At 47.3% G+C, this 10,497-nt stretch overlaps 1 protein-coding gene across 1 annotated transcript in view; it reads right to left on the bottom strand.

The window, feature by feature from the left end:
- FBXW8 (F-box and WD repeat domain containing 8) overlaps positions 1 to 10,086 on the bottom strand; it is a 52,335-nt gene extending 42,249 nt beyond the window's left edge. Inside the window, 5 exon segments of the mRNA XM_042022921.1 lie at positions 155 to 243; positions 487 to 651; positions 6,821 to 6,925; positions 9,798 to 10,037; positions 10,039 to 10,086. Coding sequence (XP_041878855.1) covers positions 155 to 243; positions 487 to 651; positions 6,821 to 6,925; positions 9,798 to 10,037; positions 10,039 to 10,086 — 647 coding nt within the window.
- Positions 10,087 to 10,497: the final 411 nt, after the last annotated feature.

The raw sequence follows: 10,497 nt of genomic DNA, 5'->3' as shown, positions 1-10,497 counted from the left end.
AGAAGGCGCAGTGGGCATTACACACTCTATAGAAGGTGCAGGGGGCAGTACACACTCTATAAAGGTGCAGGGGGCAGTACACACTCTATAAAGGTGCAGGGGGCATTACACACTCTGTTAAAGGTGCAGGGGGCAGTGCCAGCCCGGTGCTCACCCGGCCATGACGACTCCGTCGCAGGAGTGGACGTCGCACAGGACCCTGCCGGGCTCGTAGCGCAGCTGGCTCACGGCGCCCACGCGGTTCTGCAGAGAGGACACAGGGGTTGGTGTTCCCATTGCTTCACCCACCAAACTTTGCTGCTGGGAAACTCCCAGCTTTGTTCCTGCTGCTGAGAGAAAACACATCTATCCCAAAAACCCCCCAGCACCTTTCAAGTGGCAAAAAGGAGCTGCAATACACACCACCAACTCTCCTCTCCAACTTGCTTGAGCCAGGTTGCCATTTTTCCACAGCACCTGGGTCCCTTTAAGGAAATTCCCTCCTACCTTCCAGTTGGTTTTCAACATGTGTTCTCTGGCTCTGCAGTTTTTGAGGGCAAGCTTCCAGCAGGAATGGTCGGAGATGCTCGTATCCAACAGGTATCCCTCCTCCTGGCACAGCCGGTACCACAACACTTCGTCTTCTGCAAGGATTTTCCATGTCCTGCTGACCTAGAAATCAAGGTTTTCTATGGATCTCTCATAAATTTTTAAGTAAAAATTGGATTTAATATAAAACATTAAATAGCATCTGAAATATAAATATATAAATCAATACAGGCCTGCACTGAGACGAAATTCTTACTTAAACAAATATATTTGTTCACTCTTTATACAACTGAGTGAATAAAAACCCCAAACCTTTAACAAAAGGCTTGTTTTCTGTGGGTTCTTTGGGAAGTAACTGAGTTTATACTCATAACATGGACACCAGCTTAGTGGCCACACTGTCAACCTCCAATATCAGGGTACTGGAAAATTTTGAAGGGAAAAGCAGCAAGCAAACAATTAGGATGGAATTGTGAGCTTAGAACAAAAAGATGAATTTATTTTCATATTTGTAGCTAAGAAACCCTCTCAGATCACAGCACCATATCTCTGAAGTCCCACTGACAATGCCCGATTAGGGCTATGACATTAGTGATTTATAACCTATTGTATTACAGTATGCATAAATAGGAATGAATTATTAAGTTTTTCAAGCAGCCTCAAGTTGCTGCCCATTCCAGAGAGAACAGCTTCATCACAATCAATTGTGGGCTCAGAATCAAAGATTCAAGAGGTAAGAGCCAACTTAAGTAGCTTTTTTTTTTTCCCTCTGTAATTCTTAATTTAAAAAAACAGACGTAACCAATGAAAGCCATGACTGGTGAAAGCAGCAATCAATTGTGCTCTGTTTCTAAAAAGATTAAAACAACCTTCTGAGACTGACATCATTTTTAGTAAGTTACAATTAAGCATCTAATGTTTGTTTCGGTCCCCAGATTATGCCAAGAATCCAAGCCTCCCATGGACACAAACTCTACCAGGACCTTTATATTTATTTGCCATTTCTTCCATAGTCACACACACACATAAAATGTTTAATATGATGAAAAAAGGGGTGATCTGAGTCACCTGCAAGTGTTTTTAAGATTTGAGACCTACAGAGAAGAGCAGTGCTCAAATAGGAATATCCAAATGCAGCAGAATGAATGTTCTTAATCACCCAGAGACCTCGATGCAAATTGGCAGGGAGAAGACAATCCCCTTCCATCCTCTGACAAAGGAAACAACCTGCACAGGGCAAAAACAATGCCCTGAAATGACAGAACCAGCACTGAGGCTTCTCCAGCAATACACATCACCCTGGCACCCAAAAGCAGTGCTGAGTGCTCCTGTCCCTAGACGGACACACTCAGCAATATCAAAAGCACCAAAAAGAGGCAATCCCAAATTCAAACCATTAGGAATTTGCTCTCAATTTGATTTGAAAGTAGGATAAATATCTGTATTATTGCTCCAAGAATAAAAAAAGAAACCTAAACCAGCTTTCTGCTGACACACCAAAAGAGCAGCTGTGGAGCAGGAGAGGAGCTCCCCAGGCAGAACCTCTGCCCCCTCCCCAAACAGCAGCACATTTTCCTGACAGGGACAGGCTGAGCACACGCACAGGGAAGCACAGCCAAACCAGGCCAGCTTTTGCCTGGCTTTCCAAAATAAAAATCAAAAATAAACACACACCTTTGAGTCTGCCAAAACAGACAATATTGCACAGACCTTTCAAGTTTCAAGGTCTTAAAAGCATTTTATAAAGACAGTAAAACAAAAGAAAAGGGGGGGGGAGCTACATAAAATCTCGACTGCCTTTTCAGCTTTCAGGGGGAATAAAGATCCTATCCTATCCTGATTTTTTTTCAATCAAATTACAGCGAACCCTGCTGCTTTACAAGCCTGGATTTCCAAAGAGTCCCTAACCCAGCCTTTTCTTACAGCCCCAAACTCGCATGCCAACCCCTTGTAAAACCCCACTGAGCGAGGCTCAGCTGCACAAAATCACTAATAAAGAGTCTCAAGCATTTCACTTTACAGCACCACTGTGGGCTGCAGCATTAAAACCAGCCGTTGGCTTCAAGTCAGCTTTATTAGATCTGCTTGACTTGGAGTTTCAGGTGAGGCCCCCAAAGCCAGGGCGTTATGGCTTTATTCACGTGCACCCAAACGCTGGGTGTTGGAGAGGAGCTGAGATGTGCAAAGCTCTTGTTAAAACTCTTTCCAAATCTAAACTACACAGAAACTCCAGCAAGGATCAATGACAACATCTTACAGACTTGTTTATAGATCTGGAGTCCTGACTTCAATTTTGTCTTCAGTGTTCCTATTATCTTTTTACAACTGTTCTCAGCAAAGAAAGTTTGGGTTCCCCTGAGCTCCACACAGGGACAGTTTTATATTTTATAGTTCAGCAAGTAATAATGTTCTGAAGGACTTCAAAGGCTTTTGCTGACATAGGCTTTGCTATTTGGTTTTGTCCCTGGGGGTATTTTTTCCCCTAAAAAACCCCACCTCTTCCATCAAATTCAAAATTTCTTCTAATCCCATCTAAATCAACTGGCTCAAATCCTAATGAAGGTTTATTCATCCCTCTGCATCTGATAATGGTTTTTATTTCACTAGGTTTATTTTCTTCCCCAGACACACAAAGGCAGAGTCAAGGCTCATTTGCTGAGACCAGGGGCCTCAATTAGAGCTAGCTGGACTTTGAGCTCAGTACAGCAAACAGTGCCAAGGAGTGTTTAATCCAAACCCATTCTGATGGAAGCTGCTCATCCTTTCTGCTCACAGCCCTGAGCACAAAATGGGTTGGGCTGGAAAGGACCTTAAAGACCACCCAGTGCCACCCCTGCCATGGCAGGGACACCTTCCACTGTCCCAGGCTGCTCCAAGCCCCAATTTCCAACCTGGCTTTGGACACTGCCAGGGATCCAGGGGCAGCCACAGCTGCTCTGGGAATTCCAGCCCAGCCCCTCCCCACCCTCCCAGGGAACAATTCCTTCCCAATATCCCATCCAGCCCTGCCCTCTGGCACTGGGAAGCCATTCCCTGGGTCCTGTCCCTCCATGCCTTGTCCCCAGTCCCTCTCCAGCTCTCCTGGAGCCCCTTTAGGCCCTGGAAGGGGCTCTGAGCTCTCCCTGGAGCCTTCTCCTCTCCAGGTGAGCACCCCCAGCTCTCCCAGCCTGGCTCCAGAGCAGAGGGGCTCCAGCCCTTGGAGCAGCTCCTCCTCTGGTCTCACTCCAGCAGTTCCAGGTCCTTCCTGTGCTGGGGATCCCAGAGCTGCAGGTGGGGGTCTCACCTGAGTGAGGGAGAGGGGCAGAATCTCCCCTGCTGGGGGATCAGCCCAAGGCAGGGATATCCTTATCCATCCATTTCTCTGCTCTCTCTGTGAATCACAAGGAGGATGGATGACTGCTTCTACCCATGAACAACCTTGACGCAAAACCATGCTCAAAAAAATACATTCAAGTTTCTTTTGTAAATGTATAAACATTAAAGCCTCAACAGTTTGACAATCCCAGAAGCCCTGGAGGCAAGCAGATAAAACTCTTGATTTATGCACGACAATTCACTCCTAAATTCCTAGAAACAGTCTCCCTTGCCCCAGATACATACACAATTCCTGTGTTGGTAAACACTTCTAAACCTTCTCTAAGATGAAAACCTAACAGGTCATGGGAATTTCCCACTGATCTGTTCAGAAACAGAACTGCCAAAATTCAGTGCTGCTGGATTCAGACACATCCCCTTATCCCAAAGCTGACACCATAAAGGCCAGGTCCCCAGGCCATGGGTAAAATTAACGTACCTACAGCATCAGCCCCAAATAACCCAAGGACACTTCAGGTTGTCACACTTGTGGTGTCCCAAGGGATGGTTTTTCCTTTCCCTCTACATCCCAACCAGGAGGAGGGAGTGACTGTTCCCAAACCGGCTCATGCTCACAGGAGAGTCACTCATGGCACAGATATTTTTGCCAGTGGTCTGAACACAATCAAAAGGTGCTCACAGGGGAAAATTCTGCATCACTCTGGTCTGTTCTGTGCTACATGAAGCCCTGGATTTCCTCCTTGAATTCCAAATGTGGGATATCAGCGGGGACTGGTCTGGTGAGTGCTACTGAATGTCAGCCCCCTACTGCAGACCCACCAGAGCTCAGGCACTGAGGACACTGCTATTTACAGGCTTTTGTAATTCCAGTGCCACACAGACAGGTTGTGTTTTATAGGCCAAATTCCAAAAATCAAACAAAAGCTGTGGGGGAGTGAGGGAGAGGGAAATATCAAGGTGAAATTAAAGTTCTCCAGACAGTCTGTGGTGTGATTAAATCTCAGAGAGGCTCTGCAGTCAGGCTCCTTTGCTGTTAGCTGGTTACCAATTTGGCATAAAGAACTAAGCAAACAGGTTTTCTCCAAAGGCACTCACATGGATCATGATGCCAATTCCACCAACTGGCCCAATTTCACTGAAATCCCAAGGCACCTTAATAAAAAAACTCTTTCTAGGATAACGCCATAAAGCAGCAGGGTTTTCCATGGAACAGAAGAGGGCTCCCCCCCTTCAAAAACAAAACCACCAAGAGAAAAATGAAAATGCTATTTATTTTTATGGCTCTGCTTTTTATTTGAACACTTAAAAAGAAGCCAGCTCTGCACTGCATATTCATCTGATTGGGAAAGCCCTGTAAAACACTGGGCACTTGCTCAGCTACCTGTCAGCTGCCACAAAGGAACAATGACTTGGGAAGAGGAGAATGAGAAATGTGGAAAATTGTGTCAGTGTTAGAACACATCTTATGAGAACAGGTTCAAGCTAAAAAGCAAAGTGAAGGAGAGAGAAATCCAGTGCAGCCCCAAGCACAGGGAAAAGGAGCAGCCCTCCACCAGCCAATCTTTTCATTATGCCATGAGGTAAACTGATCATGCCTAAAGAGGGAGGAAAAAGAGAGTGAAAGAATAAATTTAAACTAATCCACCTCAAAAATGCAACCCTGTGCCATGTCATGGGCTGTGACCTTTACTGATGGCAGTACCTCAAGGGACAGAAACGTGAGCATATCTGAAAGCTTCAGTGTCCTGGACAGCATCGAAAAATAATCCTAGAGAATTTTTTCCTCTGCAACAGCAGCCCTGCATGGGGAATTAATTCTCTTTTAACAGTCCCCGTTCCTAAAAGGCATTAGCAAGTCAAAGATTTAAGCAATAGCCACTTGTAGCTATTTAACACCACAACACACTCACACTGAACATTAAATGCCCAATTTCCTTTCGAAGCCTGGACCATTTGCAGAATATTTCTGTTTAGTTTACCATCCTCAACAGACCCTGTCTGTCACTTCTCACTTTTCACACATTAACATTTTCCTCTTCCACTCAAACCATGCCTTACACTGTTTGTAACACAAAGAATGGCTTTGGTTGGATTTTTGTGAAGTTGCAAGATGTGCTTGGTATGTAAGAGTTAACGAACACCAACCTGGAACCCAAAACAGTGGCCATGGGACAAGCTGGAATTATAGCCACAATATTCTGCTTGCCTTCACAGGGTAATCAGCACTTGCCAATTAAGTTTGCTTTGAAGACTCATTCAGAGAGGGGGTTCATCATTCAGTGTGTGAAGAAAGGAAATAAAAGGCCCAACAGTGTGGGCTGAACAACCCCAAGCAGAATGCAGTGTGAGTGTTTCAGTAAAGCTATTGAAGAGACAGGCAGTTTACAACTATACATAAATTACAGACCATGCCTGAGTACTGATTGCTGAGAGCATTATCTGAAAGTATCAGAAAATAAAAATATAAACCCCTTGCAGGGCTGGGGGGGAGGAAATCAGGGTCATTCAAGAATTTAGCCTCACGTGAAAATACTGTAGACAAAAAGTTACTACTCCAGTGTCTGTGGCTCAAATCTCACACTGGAAAGTGGGAGGAGCAGCTCTTGCCATGCCCTTAGCACTGCCAAGTGCTGAGTTCTAAATACTGCAGCAAGACACTCTCTTGAATCAAAAATGCTTCTAAACACACTCACTTGAATCAAAATATCTTTGCACTATTTATTTTTAATTTTAAGGCTTCGCTTCTGCCCAAGCCACAGATGTTTTATTTAACTCTGCTCAAGTGCAGCTGTAAACCCAGCTCATGTACCATTACTTTTTCAATATTCAGCTTTGGAACTGTTTCCTGTAAGTGAAAGCACAACCAGCTGAGTTCCTTGGGCTACCACCCCCCTGCCCTACATCGAGGTGCCTGTTTTTTCACCATTTCTGCCAATTTTTAGCGGTATCAGAGCAGCAAACTGCCAGCAGCGCTTACCTGAGCACACCTTCCCAGCTCAGCCTTGCCCAGGTACCGGAATATCTTCAGTGCCAGCTCGTAAGGCAGCTGGACATCAAAGAAAGGAACCTCATTGATTTCATTCTGGAAAGGAAAAAGGAGAAAATAATTTGTGAGGCTTCTTTAACAGAGTCTGACAGCAGGAGAAATTACCATGGTGTGGGGAAGGGATGGTGAGTCCTCAGTGCCATCACAGCTCCATGAAAACATCAGGAGCTATTCTGCCTCTCCCCCCTTTCATGGCCCTTCAAAGGGCAGAGAAAGGCAAGACACCAGTTCTAGTAAAACAGTTTGGCGAAGGTTTCAGTGCCAAAAAGACCCAATAAATAAGCACTTTGAAGACATATGCCCATTATGAATTTCACTTACAAGATTTCAAACCCACATGATGGAAAAATGAACAAGCATTTTAAATAAAACTTAACAGAGATGATGTTAGTTTCTTTCATTAGTAACATAAAAATGTCTTTTTAATATGAAACGTTCCTCCTTTAATTGATTGAGCATCTCAAACAAAAATTTAAAGCCAAATCCATCAATTTAAGCTAACAGCTAAATGCAGCACACAGATTTTTCCTAGATGTATTTTGTTTGGTTTAACTACATAATTATTACATCTTCTTTCTGCAGTTATCACAAGAAGATTTGTCTTCTCTCTTATACTGTCTGGACATTCAAAATTTTTATACTATGTAAAAGAAAATGAGTAAAATCAGCTGATTCTGACCATTTCTATGCATCAGTTTTGCTCTCTGATGTTTTCTCTGGTTTCTGTCTCCCCCCCAAGTGCTCCTGATCATTGTCTATCAATCCTCATGCACAAAATTGGCTGCTCAGTTAAAACCCAGCTCCACTGTTTGCCTTCAGAACCTCAGGCAGATCTCAAAGCAGGATCATCTCCTGCCTCTTGGCACTTCCCTAATCCTCACACCCTTGTTTCTTTGTTGGTCTCTTCTACAACTACTCCTTCTCATTCAAATCTGGGCCCTTTGCAGCACCAAAGTAGAATAGAAAGGATATTCTGGGTTTATTTAAAGCAGAGTTACTCAGGAAAATCACTACATAATGTGGTGGTGTGGTTTTTAATGCAAAAGATATTCTACACTAGACAAGTGTTTAGACAACACAAATACGAGCAACGCTCCCACCAGGTCTTTTTAGCAACAAAACATCACTTTATACACACTGGAACCTCCCACTTGTTCTAAAGTTACTTAAAGCAGGACCTGCAGCCAACCTTGCTGCTCCCCTCCCTCCGTACCCCCAGTCTCCCTGCACAAACAGCTCCTTTTCCCTCCCCTGTGCGCCAGGGCCGCTGGCTCCACTCCCCGCTGTGGATCTGCAGGAAGACTGTTTTGCTTTCGTGTGCTTTAAATCCCATCCATTTCCAACGGGGACACCGAAGGAAAACACAAAGGGAACATCTCCATGGCCACATGCAGGCAGGCTCCAAGCTGCCCAGATGTGATCCCGCTCGGATCCAGGAGCCACGGAACCGTTCTGGAGCCACAGGCTGCCCAAACAAATAAGAGGAGCCATTGGGCAAGGATTATTAGCTCCAGGCTTATGAGCTCAGGCACGGACCCACTGTGGATGTGCTCCTTCCAAATTGGACTTGACTCACGTCCAAGCAGCAGATCCTGGGCTGTCTGGATGCACACAGAGGTCTCACTGGAAGGACTGAGGGCCTGCAGACACAGCAGTGCTGACACAACACTCAACACCAATGGTGTTTTAAGGAAAGGTGGGGAAAAGAGCAAACAACAGCTATGCAGGCTTTTTATCAACTGATCTGCAAGATCAAGCAGTTTATACCCTGCTTCAAATAAACCCAGAACTGCCTTTTTTTTCGACTTTCTTGCTACAAAGGGTCCAGGTTTAAATGAGGAGTAGCTGTAGAAGAGACCTACAAAGAAACAAAGGAATGGAGGTTAGGAAAGTGCCCAGAGGCAGGGGATGATCCCGCCTTGGGATCTGCCTGAGGTTCTGAAGGCAAACAGTGGACATAAGAACACAGCACAAACTCATACTGATTCCATTCTAATGCAATCCTAACATTAGGGACAGATCCAGGTGTTCCCACAGCCCAAAAATCCCAGCAGCTTGTCCTCAGCACAAGGAAGCAGGGATGTTAAGTCAGCACCAGCTTGTCTAAAAGTCCACTGGAATGAATCCAAAACTCAAATACAACCAGCCCCTCTGAGACAGATTCGGGCTCCTGTGTGCTAATGGAGCACTAATTCTGTAAATGGATTAATTTGTGCCTTGCAGACAGAAATTTAATCTGTTCCTTTTAATTTTTTAAAGCAAAGAGTAATTAGTCACAGTGAGGTTAGTGAGAAATAAGAAAATGGGCTTCCCCCCTAGTTTTCCTATACTGTAAATAAAATCTCCATGGCATTGAGGATTTACCAAAATAACTTCTATCTGGTTCAGAACTGTATTTAAGACTATTTCCAAATTAACTCCTTTATTTAAAGAATTAAAGCTTGTTTTCTTACTACGCTGCTGTGTCACAAGGCAGGATATCCTTAATTACTGCACTTGCATCAAACTGCCTGAGTAAACAACAAAAATCTTAAAGAGGAAAAAAAATATTATTTCATAGAGCCACGGAATATCTCGAGTTGGAAGCGACCCTCGCGGATCATCGAGCCCAGCTCCTGGCCCTGCACATGACACCCCAACAATCCCAAACCCTGTGCCATTACATAGGACCAGCAGATTTTGAAGGGTTAAAACTTTATAAGAGGATATATATCCAGAAGCTGAGGTTATAAACAAGCACAGAGGAACCCAAATTCAACGTTGCCTTTGCTCGCCGCCTCCCAGCGACCCCTCAGCCGAGGCCCCCTGCGTGCTCCGGTACCGGCCCCACCGCGGCCGCCCGCCCCGCCTGGGGCCGGCCTGTCCCGGGCACAGCCCCAGAGCCGCCCCCGGCCCCGCGCAGCCCTACCAGGTCTCGGATCAGCTGCCCCAGCAGATCGTCCCTATCGCTGGCTCCGTCCCCCGCGGGCTCCCCGGCGGGCCGGGAGGGCGCGGGGCTGCGACGGGCCGGAGCGCCGCCGGCCAGCAGCCCGCGGGCCAGCGCCAGGTACCCGGGCTCGGCCGGGAGTTCCCGCGGGGGCTCTCCCGGCCTCTCCGGGGGCTCCTGAGGGGGCTCCTCCCGCCGCCGCCGCTTCGCCCCCCCCGCCCCCCTCCTCCCGCCGGCGGGGCCACTCCCGCTCCGCGGGCACCGCGGCCATGGCGGCGGGGCCGGCCCGGCGCGGCACGGAAACCGCGCCCCGCGCCCGCGCGTTCCGCCGCCACAAGGTTCCGCCGCCGCCGGGACCGGGGCTGGGGCCGGGGCCGGCGATGAAGCTGGCCTTGGGGCCGCGGCCGTCATTTTGTGGTCCCCACACGGGGACCGCGATGGCGGTCGAAGGGCCCGGCCTGGCTCTGGAGAGCCGCGGGCGGCCGAGCGAGGCCGCGGCGACGGCAGGGTGGGTCTAGGGTCTGGGTTCTGCTGGGAGCCCTCAGCCCCCTCAGCCGTGGCCAGGGTGAGGGCAGGGTCCCGCTGGGCACCCACAGCCCCGCTGGGCACCCAGAGCCCCCTCAGCCGTGGCCAGGGTGAGGGCAGGGTCCCGCTGGGCACCCACAGCCTCGCTGGGAGCCCT

The sequence above is a fragment of the Corvus kubaryi genome, unplaced genomic scaffold (genome assembly GCF_017639235.1).
Source record: "Corvus kubaryi isolate FWS band 111438036 unplaced genomic scaffold, C.kubaryi_AGA036_p1.0 127, whole genome shotgun sequence".
Classification (NCBI taxonomy): Eukaryota; Metazoa; Chordata; class Aves; order Passeriformes; family Corvidae; genus Corvus; species Corvus kubaryi.
This window is presented reverse-complemented; position numbering and strand designations above follow the sequence as displayed.